The sequence below is a fragment of the Schistocerca nitens genome, chromosome 2, assembly GCF_023898315.1.
Source record: "Schistocerca nitens isolate TAMUIC-IGC-003100 chromosome 2, iqSchNite1.1, whole genome shotgun sequence".
In the NCBI taxonomy this organism is placed as follows: domain Eukaryota; kingdom Metazoa; phylum Arthropoda; class Insecta; order Orthoptera; family Acrididae; genus Schistocerca; species Schistocerca nitens.
This window is the reverse complement of record NC_064615.1, coordinates 1,063,949,415-1,063,967,155: the sequence shown is the minus strand read 5'-3', so window position 1 is coordinate 1,063,967,155 and position 17,741 is coordinate 1,063,949,415. Positions and strand designations below refer to the sequence as shown.

At 41.8% G+C, this 17,741-nt stretch overlaps 1 protein-coding gene across 1 annotated transcript in view; it reads left to right on the top strand.

Moving 5' to 3' along the window:
* The window catches only part of LOC126234789 (guanine nucleotide exchange protein smcr8b-like), a 96,528-nt gene that overhangs the window by 55,989 nt on the left and 22,798 nt on the right, over positions 1–17,741 (top strand). Inside the window, exons 6-8 of the mRNA XM_049943538.1 lie at positions 8,890–9,015; positions 13,200–13,493; positions 15,916–16,062. Coding sequence (XP_049799495.1) covers positions 8,890–9,015; positions 13,200–13,493; positions 15,916–16,062 — 567 coding nt within the window. The remainder of the gene's footprint in view (positions 1–8,889; positions 9,016–13,199; positions 13,494–15,915; positions 16,063–17,741) is intronic.

Below are 17,741 nucleotides of genomic sequence, written 5' to 3'. Positions count from 1 at the left end.
GTTGATGTCTATCTTTAAGCATATGCAAGTTCTGCATGTGTCGATATCTGTCCATCCAAGGTATTGTGCTGTGACCTGCCTACCAATTCCAAATTTCTTTGATACCTTGTATGATCATACTTTTCTTAGTAAGCATTGTTGTGGTTCTGAGTCACATGTTTTTCAGAAGTCAAGAAATACTTCATCTACCCAATTACATTGATCCATGGCCTTTGCAGTGTCATGTGAACAAAGTATGATTTGGGTTGCATATGACCAGTGTGTTTGGAATCCTGCTGTTTGGCATGGAGAAGCCCATTCTATTTGAGGTACTTCATTGTCTTTGTGAGCTCAGAATATGTTCCAGCATTCTACACAGGCAAATGTGAAATGGGGAGTTGGTTTCTGCTATTATCAATCTCTACAAATGAACGTTACTTTTGCATGAAAGCCACCACAATGTAATTGTTAATCTTTAGCATTTTTAATGTAGTATTTTTGCATTATATGGATTAATATTTACAATGTAGCTTTGTATATCAGTATGGGCATTGTAAGCTCTCTACCAGCAGAAGCAGATCTGATTATGGTTGAATTTTCAACGAAAATCATGTACCATTGTAAAGAGAAACATTTTAAATAAGAAGAGTTCTAGAGTAAAGTGTGTCTTTTTTTTTCAATTTATTTTGAAAATTTAATTTTCTTACAGGTCTAAGTTGCACACATTCAGTCTAGGCATCACAATTGTGCTCTATATTTGAATAAGTCTATTAGAGACATGAGTGTATTAGTTCTTTCAAATTAACTAAAATAAGTTCAGTATCCTGAATAAAACATTCATGGTCACAAAATTTTGTAACAAATGTTCTAAGCTTGCGCAACAATTACTTTTATTGTCATTACAGATGCACATCTTGGCAGAAATCTTAATTAAATCAAACAAATTTGATCTGTTTGTTATATGTCAGATGTCTGTGTTTTCAGAATAACCATGGTTTTATTATTTGTCTGCCTGTATGCTCCAGTTCTTTTTTAACTTTGTGTGGGTCATCAGTATTGTAACTATTTTGTTGCAGCCCACCATAAATTCCTCGTGTGCCAACCTGTTCATGTCAGAGTTGTGCTTGCATCTGGTGTCCTCAATTATTTGTTCAATATTGTCTTCCCCTACAGTTTTTACCCACTATAGTTCCACAGAAGTTATTTATTGACACCGTAACATGTCCTGTCATTCTGTTCCTTCTTCTTGTCAGTGTTGTCCATATGCTGCTTTTCTCGCTGACTGTCCGGAAAACCACTTCATTTCTCAGACCACCTAATTTTTAACATCTTTCTATAGCACTACATGTCAAATGCTTTGAGTCACTTCTTTCCTGTTTTTAATTTTCACTCCATGACTCACTTCCATGGCGTGATCTAAATGTACATTCTCAGAATTTTCTTCCTCAGATTAAGGTTGAAGTTTGGTACTAGTTGACTTCTTGCAGCCCTCTTTCCCTGTTTTGTCCACTAATGTCCTCTTTGCTTCACCATTATTTGTTATTTTGCATCAAATGTACCAGTATTCTGTCACTTCATCTATTTTATTATTCCACAATTTTGATGTTAACTAACCACTACTAACCACATTTATGATACTCCCCCTTACTTTTGTCTTTCTTCAGTTTACTCTCAATCCATATTCTGTACTCGTTTGACTGTCATTCCATTCATCAGGTCCTATAATTCTTTTCCATTTTCACTGAGGACAGTAGTATCAGAGTGAATCTTATTATTGATATCATTTTATCCTGAGTGTTAATCTGACTCCTGAACCTTTCTTTTATTTCTGCCATTGCTTGTTTGATGTATAGATGGCACATCTGGGATGAGAGAGTGCATTCATGTCTTGCACCCTTTTTAATCCTGACACTTCATTCTTGGTCTACCATTTGTATTATTCTCTCATAGTTTTTTTTTAGTACATATCGTATATTGCCCATCTTTACCTTTAGTTTACACCAATTTTTTTTTAGTATTTTGAACACCTTGCACCATTTTAAATTGTCAGACCCTTTTTCTAGCTCGACATATCCTATGAACAAGCCCAGATCTTTCTTAGGTCTTGCTTCCACTGTCAAGCACAAGTAAGAACGGCTTCTCTTTCCTAAAGCCAACCTGATCATCAGTTGCTCACTTTCCTTTTCCATTCCTCTCTATATGATTATGATCATCAACCTGGATGTGTGATCTATCTATTGAGCTGATTGTATGATAATTCTTGCACTTACAGCAATACCAGAGAAGGAAAGTTGCTATTCACCATATAGCGGAGATGCTGAGTCGCGATAGGCACAATAAAAAGATTCACACAATTAAAGCTTTCAGCCATTAAGGCCTTTGTCAGCAGTAGACACACACACACACACACACACACACACACACACACACACACACACGCACGCAACTTGCACACACATCTGCAGTCTCAGAGAGCTGAGACCACACTGCGAACATCAGCATCGTTGCATGATGGGAGTGGCGACTGGGTGCGGGTAAGGAGGAGGCTGGGGCAGCTAGGGGGAGGGATAGTATGGTGGGAGTGGCAGACAGTCAAGTGTTGCAGTATAGACGGAGGGCAGGAGAGAAGGTGCAGAGGGAGGAGGGGGTAAGTAGAGGAAAGGAGAGAAATAAAAGACTGGTTGTGGCAGTGAAATGACGGCTGTGTAGTGCTGGAATGGAAACAGGGAGGGGGATGGATGGGTGAGGACAATGATCAACGAAGGTTGAGGCCAGGAGGGTTACGGGAACGTAGGATGTGTTGCAGGGAAAGTTCCCACCTGCGCAATTCAGAAAAGCTGGTGTTGGTGGGAAGGATCCATATGGCACAGGCTGTGAAGCAGTCATGAAGATGAGGGATATGTTTGGCAGCGTGTTCAGCAACAGGGTGATCCACTTGCTTCTTGGCCACAGTTTGTTGGTGGCCATTCATGCGGACAGACAGCTTGTTGGTTGTCATGTACAGGTAGCCCTGCCTTTGATGGGATAGGTGGTGTTAGTGACCGGACTGCACCACTGATCCCCTCTGTGGTGACTGTGGTCGCCCCCTCCATGAGGGGAGTGCCTGTGCTCCCCCGCCAATGTGTGTAAATTGTAATGGACAGCATTCTCCACGCTCGCCTACATGCCTGGTGTTTGTGAAAGAAAGAAGGATTCAAGAGTACAAAACCTTAGATTGGCTCATCTACACCGAGGCTTGTCAAAAATATGACTGGCTCCATCCTGTGTCTGTGACCTCTACTTTTGCCTCAATTACGTCCATTCCCCCTCCTACCCCCTCCTCTTCCTAGCCCCACCCCATTCGCCCCATGCTTTCAGCCTCCTCCTCCTCCTCCTCCTCCTCCTCCCCCCCCTCTCCCCTCCTCCTCCCCCCTCCCACTCCCTCTCCCCCTCAGTACTCTACCCCCCACCCCTTTGGGTGCTGCTCCCCCTCTCCCGTCAGAGAAGTGCTCCCCTCCTTTGGCGGCCAACAGTACTGGAGCTCTTTTCCAGGACTCCTCTTCCTGGCACCCCCTGAAAGGCGATCTCCTGCTCCATATCGGCAGCACGATCCACGGCCGGTGAGCGCCAAGATTGCCCGGTGTAATTCCGTGCTTGCCTTCGCTTCCCAAGAGAAGAAGCAGAAATGCAGGAACAAGGGCAAGGCTCCTCTGGTACCCCCTGAGGTGCAGCCTTCCCCTCCTACAGTCAATGAACCAACAGAGTCTGACCCCCACCTATATGGATATTACGCCATCCTTATTGGTGATGGATAGCGACTCGGTGGCATGACCGAGTCTGGTCCATTCGCTTCCACTTTGGACTCCAGCTTGAGAATCCTCCAGTGTAATTGTAATGGATATTTCATCACCTTCCAGAGTTGCAGCTCCTTCTTTGCTTCTACTCTGCCGCTTGTATTGCGCTCCAGGAGACCCATTTTGTCAATTCTTACTCACCCACCCTTCGTGGGTTCCACACTTTCTGTCGGGACCGAATTGGCCCCTTGTGGTGTTTGCACCTTGGTCCGCAAGGACATTGTTAGTAAATGGGTTCCCCTCCATACCACTCTGAAAGCCATTGCTGTCAGGGTCCATCTGGCCACTCCAATCACAATCTGTAGTCTTTACCTCCCACCTGACAGGCCGCCCACATCCCATGCCCTCACCACCCTTCTTTAACTACTGCCTTCTCCCTTCCTGCTATTAGGGGACTTTAATGCCCACAGCCCTCTTTGGGGTAGTCATACGACTACTGCCCTGGGCAGGACAGTTGAAGCTGTTCTGGCAGGGCTTGACCTCTGTTTACTAAACACAGGCACTCCCACACACTTTAGTATGGCACACGGCACTTTCTCAACCATTGACCTCTCCATCTGCAGTCCCTGCCTTCTTCCCTCCATTCAGTGGGGCGTCCACGATGACTTATGTGACAGCAACCATTACCCAGTTGTTTTGACCTTCCTTCAGTGTCTCTCGCTTTGTCACCCTCCCAGGTGGGCCATATCTAAGGCTGATTGGGGTGCCTTCTCCTCTGTTCCCATTCCCCCTGAATTGCCACAAGACAGTGTTGATGAATGTACTCACCTTGACTGCCTCCATCCTTTCAGTAGCTGTTTCTGCAATCCCTTCTTCTTCAGGTTCCCCTCGCTGGAAGATGGTCCCTAGGTGGACTCCACAAATTGCTGCAGCCATAAAAGACCGCCGCCATGCTCTTCAACGCTACAAGCGGCACCCTTCTACTGCTGTTCTTCTGGTCTTTAAATGACTCTGCACTGGACCTGCTACCTAATCAAATTTCAGTAACGGATTTGCTGGGAATGATACGTAGATGTCATAGGCCCCCACACCCACTCTTCACAAGTCGGGTGAAACTCTGGCGAATATTTGGCCACCATCTTGCCACCGGAATTGCAGGAATTTCTGTGCATGGTGTTGTCCTTACAAATCCGGACTTTGTGGCAGAAAATTTCCCTCAACACTTTGCTCAAGCTTTGGCATCGGCTCAGTATCCGCCCACGTTCCTTCTCCTGAAAGAGCGTTCAGAACGACTGCCTTTGCCTTTTGTTTCTTGCTGCTCAGAACCATATAATGTCCCATTTAGCTAGTGGGAATTTGCCAGCGCCCATGCCCTTTGTTCTGACATGGCTCCTGGACCGAATCGGATACATAATCAAATGCTCCAACACTTATCGGTGGCTGGCCACTGTCGTATACTGACCCTCTTCAACCGTCTGTGGGGTGAGGGAGTATTTCCTACCCAGTGGCAGGAAAGCATTGTTGTTCCAGTGTTGAAGCCAGGGAAGCTGCCTCTTCAGTTGCATAGCTACCGTCCCATTAGCCTTACTAACACCCTCTGCAAGATCCTTGAACGCATGGTGAGTCGGCGGCTGTTTTGGATCCTCCAATCCCGCGACCTTTTGTCATTGACTCAAAGTGGTTTTCGCTGTGGCCGCTCTGTGGTGGATAACTTGGTCTACCTGGAGCCTGCTATCCGGTCGGCTTTTGCCCATCGGCAACACCTCCTTGCAGTCTTCTTTGATCTGCATAAAGCTTATGACACCACCTGCGCCACAACATCCTCACCACCCTTCATGAATGGGGCCTTCGTGGCGCTCTGCCCATTTTTATCCGTAACTTCCTTTCTTGTCGCTCTTTTCAGGTCCAAGTTGGCTCCTCCTACAGCTCTCCCCATCGGCAAGAAAATGGGGTTCCACAGGGTTCCGTGCTGAGCGTCCCTCTCTATCTCATAACCGTTAATGGTCTGGTGACAGCTGTTGGGCCGACAGTGTCCCACTCTTTGTATGCTGATGATTTTTGTATATACCTCGCATCATCCGTAATGGGCGATGCAGAGCGCCGTCTACAGGGGGAAATCTGTCGGGCCCACTTATGGGCTCTCTCTCATGGCTTTCAGTTTTTGGTGGCCAAGACATGTGTCATGCATTTCTGCCGTTGCCGTACAGTCCAGCCCCATCCGGAACTGTTCCTCGATGGCCAGCCCCTCGAGGTGGTGGACACCCATCACTTCTTGGGTCTGGTCTTCGATGTCTGGTTGACATGGCTCTGTCACCTTTGCCAGCTGAAGAGGATGTGCTGGTCCCATCTCAGTGTTCTTAGGTGTCTGTGCAATACCACCTGGGGTGCAGACCGCACTGTTCTCGTGCGATTGTATCAAGCTTTGGTCCAGTCTCGTTTATACTATGGAAGTCCTGTCTACGGTTCTGCGTCGGCTTCGACGCTGCAGATACTGGGCCCCATCCACCACTGTGGGATCCGACTTGCAATTGGTGCCTTCCGGACTAGCCTCGTACTTAGCCTTCTAGCAGAGGCAGGGATTCCACCACTGTGAGTTTTGCGCCAGCAACAGCTGATATCTTATGCGCTGTGCATTCGCTGCACCCCATAGCACCCTAATTACGGTCTCCTTTATCCAGACACCGAGATCCCACTGCCGTAGCGGCGGCCACGATGTGGGCTCACCATGGCTGTTCGCATTCAGTCGCTCTTTTCTTAGCTCCAGCAATTGCCTTAACCACCTCTCTTCTCCGCACACGCACGTACGCCTCCATGGTGTGTCTCTCAGCCGCAACTCTGTCTTGATCTCTCAATCGATTCAAAAGATACTGTCCCTCCGATGGCTCTTCAGTTCTTTTCAGGGTTCAGAAGTGATCTCTACTGATGGCTCCATGGTTGCTGGCCACACTGGTTTTGCTTACACCTATGCGCGACGCACGGAACTTCGTTCCTTGCCAGATGGCTGTAGTGTTTTTACTGCAGAATTGGTAGCCATCTTGCACACACTGGACCATATCTGCTCCTGCTCAGGACTATCCTTCAATATCTGTAGTGACTCATTGAGCTGTTTGCACACTATCAGCCAGTGCTTCCCTCACCACCAGTTGGTCATCGCTATCCAGGACTCCCTTTCTGTCCTCGTTCAACGTGGATGCTCGGTGGTTTTCATTTGGACCCCAGGCCATTTTGGGATTCCTGGCAATGAACTTGCCAGTCGACTGGCTAAATTAGCTACTAACAGGCCATCTCTTGCTATTTGCATTCTGGAAATAGACCTTTGCTCGGCATTACATTGTCAGGTTTTGGGCCTTTGGGATGCAGAATGGAGCACTCTTTCTTTGCCGAACAAGCTCAGGGCAATTAAGGATTCTGTAACTCCATGGCGGTCCTCCTTACGGGCCTCTCGTAAGGCCTCTGTCATCCTCTGCCGGCTCCACATCAGCCATACTTTTTTGACTCACGGTTATCTCCTCTGTTGTGAGGACCCCCCTCTCTGTCGTTGTGGATTGATGTTGACTGTGGCTTACATCTTACTGGACTGCCCCAACTTAGCCACCCTACGACGGACCTTTAGCTTTCCGGAGTCGCTACCCTGGTGTTGGCTGACAATGGCTCAGCGGCGGATCTTGTTTTATGTATTATTCATGATGGGGGTTTTTATTGCTTTATTTAAGGGAGGGACCTTCCACCTTATCGGTGAGTGGAGGGGATGGCAGGCCCTCTTGCTCCCTCCTTCACCCCGACTGGATTGGCTTCAACTGGGCTTGGTGGTTCATCCCGGCGCTCTGCCTTCCCACTCCTTTTGTTACGGGGTCTGTTATGTCTTGATTGTCTCACTTGTCTCCTCTGCTTCTTCTTTCCCACCCCAGTCATTAGTTACTTTCTTTCCCTCACATCTTCTTCCGCCCTCTTCCTTCCTTCCTTTCCTAGTTTCTCATTTTATGGGCGTTGTAGTTGCCACTCCTAATGTGGGATTTTATCGGTTTTAGTTAATCTAAGGTTGGAGGGACTGATGACCGTGTAGTTAGGTCCCTTCTACACCCAACCAACCAACCAACCAACCAACCAACCAACCAACCATCCATCCATCCTTATTGAAACGAAGATGTCAGAAAATTTAATAAACAGGGAGGGTGGTTTCAATTTAAATAACATTTGGGGTCTGGCACTCAATTTATTAAAATCTTGGGGACCATCACATGCACCAAAATCAGAAATTGCTGAGAGAATTTGCATTTCACGGAATATCAATGCAAGCTGTGAAAAACAAAAGAGCATCAAATGGCATAGTGGGCATTGGGAATTGAACTCTGCTATAAATAATGGCAGCGGACCAACAATAGTTCACAGTCTGGTTGGAGCCCAGGCAGTGAGTACACAAAACAGCAAAACTCACAGCACCTGAAGAAGACAGCCAAGTCAGTCGTCGAAATACTGGGCATGAAATGGAAACAACAGCTCAGTAGAAAACTTGGAAACACAGTGTTATGTATTTGAGACATTATTTTTTAGTAACTTGTGAAGGAAGAGCTATGTAATTATTTGAATGTTTGGTATCACTTAATTGTACCAGATTAGGGAAAATGTCTTCCCATACTGACAGCTGGTAGGTGATGACATTGACTAACAAACATGATTGTTATTTGAAACACCCTCTTGAAGTGAGTATGTGTACCACAGCTGCAGCAATGGATCAGTTGATTTACTCAATTTGGTGGTTCTTCAATGATTAAACACTGTGCTAATTGTTGACAAACTGTTAGGGGACATGGTAGTCAGCCTTCACTGAATTACAAATATTTCATAGTAAAGCTTCTTGAACACTGTTTCAGTCAGAAAAATACCAAATGCAGTTGTGTGATTAATCATTGCTCTGGAATATGTACAGCTAACAAGAGAAAGTTAACTCTGGCAGGTATTGTCAGCCACCCAGCACTCACTAGCTGTCTCTTTATCTCTTCTGTTCCAGAAACTGGCTGTTTTCACAATTTCTATTATTTATTGATACGTAACTCATTTCTGCTCTTCCTCATAAAGTAATTTTATGCTTGTATATTTTGAATAGAATCGTCTTCCTTTTACTGAAAATTTGTTCCAGAAAGAGGAAGAAGGGATTGAGTTGTCAGCAGATGAAGAGAGGATTCTTAATAGTTCTTCAATAGATCAGCTAGTTTCACAATACACTGAATACAAGAATATGCTTCATGTGGCAGAGCCATACATGGTAAGATGAAGTCTGTTATGTATTTATTAATCCAATTCTATGGCTGACAGTGATCAGTAAGAGCTACTTCATCAGTGTTGTAAATTGGCATTAAGACTCAAAGAAATAAGATCAAATTAACTTCAGGAGTCACCTTTTTGTTGATGGTGTGTATGAACAGACATATCCATCTCTGTGTTTTGTTGTTTGTACAGCCCATTGTTATCTCCCTAAGCAAAATAAATGTATGAGTTTCTTTGGATAATTGTTGTGAAAGTTTGTGATTTAAACTTCCTTGTGTGTATTGTGATCAGTAAGCCTATAATTGTGGCTCATCATATGTTTGCCAATTTTAAGTTTCTTACCACTACTGAATGTCTGAGTAACATTTATTAATGCAATCAAGTTTTGATTGCTGTTAATTACATTTATATCAATAAATAAGACTGGAAATAATAAACAAATCTCTTAATTTTGAATGACTCCTAAATTCGGATGCATGTTTCAGAATGATATGTGACTGGCACATCATTATTTACGGAGTCAGCAAGAAAGTTAATAGGGTGACACAGTTGCAATGGACAGCATTTTCAGATGTTAAACCATTGGAAACCATATTCTGCAGCTTCTTTACACTGATGTCTTGAAGCTTTAAAGGCATTTTTGTGGAAATGATCCTGAGAACTAGCACTATATCCGTAGAATGGTCCAACAATAAAGAACTGTAAACATGAACACATAGGCTGTCACAAACTGGGGATGTAAATAAATATCCATATTGTGGTGTCACCGCCAGACACCACACTTGCTAGGTGGTAGCTTAAATCGGCCGCGGTCCAATAGTACATGTCGGACCCGCGTGTCGCCACTGTCAGGATCGCAGACCGAGCGCCACCACAAGGCAGGTCTCGAGAGACGTACTAGCACTCGCCCCAGTTGTACGACGACGTTGCTAGCGACTACACTGACGAAGCCTTTCTCTCATTTGCAGAGAGACAGTTAGAATAGCCTTCAGCTAAGTTAATGGCTACGACCTAGCAAGGCGCCATTGGTAACGTTGCATGTACCTCAAGATAGAGTCTCACTTGTATCATCCAGAATGCTGTATACCAAAGGACAATATAAAAGTTAAGTGTTCTAGTAGCTACGTTCTTTTCTTTATCACATTCATTACGAATCCTGTTCCAGACTTAACGCCAGACGGCGTGAGTTGAGTTGACGCGTGCCCTTTCGGCTACTTCACTGTGGACTGGCTGCCTTAACAGTCCACTACACATATTATTCAGCAAAATGAGCTTTTATATGACTGCATAATCATTGACATGAAATGAATGTTAAAAGCTGGTGGGATGTTTCCTCCTACACATTCAACTCCTTCTTCTTCTTCTTCTTCTTCTTCTTCTTCTTCTTCTCCCCCCCCCCCTTCCCCCCCTCCTATAGCATTGAAATGCCGTGACAGTAACTTCCATAATTTCTAATATAGTGTGGCTTGACTTCCTCTACTGTGTAAAGTTATGTTTGGTATATATGTAAAATTCAAAGTACCTGTTGTTTTTTCATAAAAATATTTCATTTCTGAGCAGTAGATGATGTACGCATTATAATAAAAAATAAATAAAAAATAAAAATAAATGACATATTGACATATGGAAGCAGTCAAATTATAAATATTTGTGTAATAATTTATTATGTCAAAATCAGGCAGTCCTGATGTAATAAATTATTATGTGATTCACTCATTGTCTTCTTACTGTGAGGTGTGCATGCTTTCAGTCAGTGAACAGTTGTCAAACAAGCAGTAGAAATGTTCAAATTACTGTTAATATGGGCCCAATACATTATTCGGCTCCTTCCTTTTCAGTACCCTTTATCTCACTGGTACAGGAATTGTACAGTTACAGGAATTGTACAGTTACTCAGAGAATCAGCGAAACCTGTGTAAAGGCTATTATTACATCGGCTCCCTTCTTTGCACCATCTTGCTTGTGTATACATTTAATTTGATGACACTATGACATAATGGTAATTTCATCCATAAGCCAGTAAATGAACTGTGCTGTTGCTTCTTGAGACATAGCACAACATACTAGTTACATTATCTTTTTCTTCTTTCTTACAGAAACTGACGTTGCATGGTACTGATGGGAAACTTTTTTTGTTTAGAAATGTCATTGGCCCCAGACCACTGATGTTTTAGGTGATTTTGCTCTCACACACACACACGCCCATAATCACAAGTACTCACAACAATCACTATTTCAAAGAGTGGCTAACTCAAAATCTTATGCTCTTTTTTTTTGCTCAGCCTGTGTGCTACATTCCACAAAAACCACACCTAACTAGATGTTCTTTAGATTTAATTAACACTATTAATCTTTTTTAACACCTAACCTTTCCCCCACATCTCATTTAGTGATGGCATGTGGCCCTGTTGATGAGAATCCATTCATTATATGGCGATTAACACATTGAGATCCATATAGTTAGCAAAATTTAGGGCCCAGAAAACAAGTCATATATGCCATGCCATTATTCAAAATGTTACTGGCATATCCTTGTTTGAGACACCTTAAAGGGAACACACACTAAAAAAGATTAAGCTTCAAGGCTGACTTATCACATTTATTTTAGTTCTGTTATAGGTTGCAAATTTTACACTAATGATGACAGTAACTTAACTATCCTTCCAAAAAGAATTTCGCTCATAATTGGCTGTTCTATGGAAAAGTCTAAAACATTCTGAATGCAAAGAAATATATTGCAATCAGGGCAATACCAGCTTGTTTTTCCAGCTTGCTTTGCCAATAGGCTGTTTCACCTTATCCAATCTTGCTAATCCGCGTTAGATGCTGCTTCATTTCAGTTAGTGGAATTTATTAGTAAATGTTGTCTACAAGCCCATTGCTGATAGTTGCACTAGGAAGAATTTCTTGAGACAGTGTTGTGCTTTTCTGGAAGAGTGCTTCCCCAGTTTCTTCAGACTATTCCCACTTAGATATGTTTCTCTCCAATCCAGAATCATTCAGTTCTTTCTCTAGATTTTTTTAAATTTCTTAGTCCCTCAACAAATGTGATACATTGTAGCACAATTACAGAAAACATCAGAACCTAATGAGTACATGCATGAATCTCATGACAACGGAAGCTCGCAACAGCTCAGTCAGTCAAGAGAGCAGCTCTTATGTTCATTGCTGCAAAGTAATTCTATACACTGGGAACAACAGAGCGAGGTGGCGCAGTGGTTAGACACTGGACTCGCATTCGGGAGGATGGCGGTTCAATCCCGCGTCCGGCCATCCTGATTTAGGTTTTCCATGATTTCCCTAAATCGCTCCAGGCAAATGCTGGGATGGTTCCTTTCAAAGGGCACGGCCAACTTCCTTCCCCATCCTTCCCTAATCCGATGAGACCGATGACCTCGCTGTCTGGTCTCCTTCCCCAAACCAACCAACCAACCAACCAACCAACCACTGGGAACAGAGGTACCACCTGACAATGTGCCGGGACTGAGAGATCCATACATTGTTCTCACATAAAACTAGTCCTGTTCTCAAATGATAGGTGGCTTGTGCACCACAAAACATAATGGCTGAGATATACTCAGGCGCACTCCTTTGGACACAAGTACTGTGGCTGGAGTTGCACTCAGGCTTGTATCTGAGAGAAGTAAGCTGTGTGTCAGCACTGGCTTTTGCCCTCTTCATTATCTCTCATTTTCATCAACAACACAAAGTGACTCTAAATTATACAAGTTCTCATTGTAGTCTCCTACACTTATCACATGCTCATCAAATTTGCCTGGTTTCAGCAGATGTGCTTGCACTTCAAGAAGGAATGTGCTGTTGTGTGTAAAGATAGTAAACCTTGCCAATTAGATGGCTGAACCACTCCTTGGAGCTTCTTAGACAACAATGCCACATAGTTTTAATTTTCCATACTAATGAACTGTGAATGGTGTGGGCAGTATCTCAGGACCATATAGAGAACACCTATGATTGTGAAGTTTAAAATAGAAATTCTTAGTTTCCTGCATGCCCTGACCAAAGGATTATTTGCTTTTCAGTTATATGTAATTTAAAAACATTTAGATTACTGAAAATGCACCAGGGATTTAATAATTTAAGTAATGTATTCTCTAAAGTTTGTAAGTAGTTGTGGCACCAGTAATATGTATGCTTTTGTTTGCAATTTTGTTCTGTACACAGAATAACCAAACAGCACAGGAAGTTGTGAATGTTTGGAAAGGCAGCCTTGTGAGTGCAGAGATGATGCACACAGGTGTCAGTCGCTACATGGCAAAATTACGCCATGAATTGCTGAACCACGGTATCACTTCTGCACAGCACAATGGGCCATCACTTCGCGCAGTAGTGGCTCTTAGTCCATGGGGCCTTGCTTTCCTCTTGTGGGAGCTTATGTGTATCCAGCGACAACATCGCAGGTGTCGCCTCAGCAAGATGGTCTACATGTTTGCACAGGATGAGGAATTACTAACCGAGGTGCTTGACAAAATGCCTGAAATCATTCTTGTTACATTCAGTTTTTTGTTAGTCCCACTATAGTTTCATTATTATCTATTTTGTTTTTATATAGTTTTTGTGTATTCAATAACATATTTTTATAACAGATAAACTAGCTCCTGTGGTTAATTAATTGCTTAAATTCCTGATTTAATTTTTTTATAACCAAATGTGACAAATACTAACCCTACGTAGTAATTCCCTAAACTGTCAAAAACACCATGACACTATAGACTTGGGAGCTTAAAATGAGTTTCAAGTAAACTAAAGTAGCCTGTGCTTTGTTGCAAGCAGTATTTACAAGTTAAAATAATAATTCAATCTTTGGTGCAATTATGTAGTCTGGCAAATCATGTATGCTGATATACTTTAGGTAATCATGTGTAAGAAACCTCCATATAATTATCAAGGAGCATATCGGCCTCTGTAAAAAGAACACTTAGTCTGATACATGTAGACTCACGCGATTGATGAGGTTTTAGATAGACTGGGGTCATATGTCATAATGCCAACAAAATTCTGTAAGGAGATGATTATCTGAATCATATTCAAGAGAGTATGTTCAAGGACCTAGTTTTAAATCTGAGGACGTTTCCTTTTCTTGGGCAAGTGCTCTACCAATTGAGATATCCGAGCACAACCCATAACACACTCTCACACCTTTACTTCTGGCAGTACCTCTTCTCCTACCTTTCAGGCTTCACAGAAATTCTGCAGCATACTTTGTGTGAAAGATTGCTTGTCCTGCAAGGTATCTAGGAGAACTTCATTGCAATCTGGAAGGTAGGTGAAGAGATACTGGATCTATGTTGGTGGGTTGTGAGTCAAGCTTAGACAGCTCAGTCAGTAGAGCACTTGCTGGTGAAAGGCAGAGGTCCCAGGTTACAGTCCTGCTCAAGCATACACTTTTAATCTGCCAGGAAATTTCAAAGCAGTGCGAGCCCCACTGCAGTATGAAAATTCATTCTGGTGTTTGAATCTGATTTGAGAATAATGCACTGTCCTACCATTTGTCATAAAAAGATTTTTTCTTAGTTACCTTAAGGGGTAGTGATTGGAAGCTGCATATGAAGTGCTGAATAGTGTTCAGAACATTCGTAGAGGTGGTTCAGCATGGTATTTACCTCATATTTTCTGTGTGAACTGGGACAGAAGAGTGCATTATGGAGTGACCAAAAGATCATAATTGTCTTTGGGCAGACCATAGGTCATGTAGGGAAGGAAATGGAAGTTTTTGCAGATATGTTGCCACAAACATTCTGTGAGCTTACAAACAGTGGTAATCATCATGCCGTCTTCCAAAAATAACTGGAATGAAAGACTGCATTATAGAGTGGCCAAAAGATCATAATTGTCATGAGGCAGACCAAGGTCATGTAGTGGAGCAAACTGAAGTTTCTGCAGATGCATTGCCACAAGAGTTGTATGGGATTACCAGCAATGGCAAACATCCTATCATCTTCCAAAAATAACAATAAAATAATTAACAGTGTTAGCATTTGTGTGGTATTGTTTGATAGTTACATTTATGAACTCCAACACTTCACATGATTAAACTAATCACTCAACTATTACCTTATCAAGTATATGTTATTGGTTGCAGAACAAAGAATCTAGTGGAGTGTTGCTAGTGCCACCATCATGACGGAACTAAGTGTTGCACTACATTACAGATGGTGCATAATACGCTCAGAAATTATTCAAGACTTGTAGCCTCATTTTGTAGGCTAAAAATAATCCAACACATGTTTGCTCGTATTTAATCAAACACACAGCATGCTGTTGCTGTTGTCACTGAAAGTAAAATTCTTTGGGTTCTTAGGCTGCAGTCCGCAGCTCGTAGCCTAGTGGCTAGTGTTGCTGCCTCTGGATCACGGGGTCCCAGGTTAGATTCTCGGCCGGTTTGGGGATTTTCTCTGCTCAGGGACTCATCATCTCATCATCATTCATGAAAGTGACAAGATTGGACTGAACAAAGATTGGAAATTTGTACGGGCACTGATAACTGCGCAGTTGAGCACCCCACAAACCAAACATCATTATTATCATCATCATCATCATCATCATCATCATCATCTAGGCTGCATCATATTTCATATACATGATCGACATTTCAACTTCTCTGCTGGCGTCCTGTTCAGCATTTTGTGATATTCACAATTGAATGAACACTCAGCTAACCATAGCTGAACATTCAGCTAACCATGAACTCCCCAAGATCATGAAGAAGATCCAAGCAGAAGAGTTGAAATGTCTATCGTGTAGAAGAAATATGACATGGCCAAACAACCCAGAAGATTTTACTTTCACTAATAACTATATTTATAAAATTATCTGCTACACAAAAATCTATTTAAATCAGACTGAGTAAAAATATTTTTGTTGTTGTTGTTGTTTACAGGGGATACAGAAACACTCATCAGAAAGGGCATTACACGAACCTGAATATCTGTCACTACTTAGTGCTCTTACATACCCTGTAGACAGACCAGACAGTAACCATAAACGTTGCAGTCAAGACAGCTTAGATTTCCTGGAAGCTAGTGCTGTGAGTACAAAAATACCAGTATCTGGTTAAGAAATAAGTTGAACAGTTCAGGAGAGTAAAATGCTGAAAACATTTGTGACCTTTCTAAACCTTCTGAGACTATTCCCTTAATGCATAAACTTGATCTCTCCTGTTTCACTCCTCAAATAATACAAATTATTTACATTAAAATATAGGAAAATTACAGTGTGTGTGTGTGTGTGTGTGTGTGTGTGTGTGTGTGTGTGTGTGTGGGCGCGGGCGCGCACGTGCGCGCACACATTTAAACTTTGCAAATCTTATAAGACATAATGAAAATCAAAGCTCCATAACTAGCCGCAATAAGATAATATATATAATATTTTACCTGACAGGCGTGTTTTGACACAATTGCCATTATCAAGTGACCTGCAAAAATAACATATTGGTAAGATTATCTATACGTAAATTGTGGTTGCTTTATGTTTACAATTGCATTGGTACTTACATATTGCATCTATAGTAAATTTTTTTGGTGTCGAGTTGTGGTAAGTACAACATTTTTTGTAGCTACAAAATGTAAAAATACATTTGACAGATGTTTTGACAGTTCAGTATTTTGGCAGTTCTTTACTGCAGTGCTATGTGTTTACAAAGTATATATGGTTTATCAGAGATTGTCTTGCATTTCCTTGTTTTTATTTTCCTTTGAATTTTATCTATGGTTTGTGTATATTTTGTTTCCCATATGACTATCCTTTTTGTATTCTATTATGTCAATAAAGTTTTGGAGCATGTTTAAAGTCTGGTGTTCATGTAGAATTTGATGTGGGTATCTTCTTGTATGAATATATATTTCCAGTTATTTGAGAATGTTCATAGTAAGGCATTTTGTTATTCTATTTAATGTTTCTAATGCAGTTTCAGTTTTCTTTGATTTCTGGTGTTGAGTTTTCAGATGTAAACAGAAACATGACAGATTGCTATTACTGTTTCTAATGTGTTTTTTCAGATCTGGTGTTAGAATTCGTGTGGTTTGGCAGATATAGAAATCGTTGCAAGTGTCACGTGTGGTTTTGCATATTCCAGAAGTGACGTATTCTGAGATTTTCGTTGTGCTTGATTGTAATTTCATTATTAGATTGTTATGTGTATGGAAAGCCAGTTGTATGTGTGTGGATTTGAATAGTGCATTTATCTTATTTGATATTCTGGCTAGGTAAAGTGTAGGTATGTAGGGTCTTTTATATCCTACGATTTCTCTAGTAAGATGTTGTCATTATATATTGTGATGGGTTTCAGTTTTGTGTGTTTTTTATATAGTTTTGTTACTGTATCTGGATCAAATAATTTTTGCAGTCTATGAAACAGTGTGTTTTCAGTTGTTTTTGTATAGCTTGTATTCTGGAGGAAAATTGATTACTCTGTTAATCATTGAGTGAATCAGCATTAAAGTGTCATCTACATATCCATAATAGTAGATGATTTTATTAAAAAAAGAGACAGCATTAGTCGTATATATATATATATATATATATATATATATATATATATATATATATATATATATATATTAATACTATTGCAAAATCGATTTTCTGTCACTGAGTGACCATCTTCAGTGCTATATTGTATAACTTAAATTGGGATGCACTGTTGTCACTATGCTTACGGCGATCACATAGTCAGTCTATGTGATTGCCGTAAGCATAGTGACAACA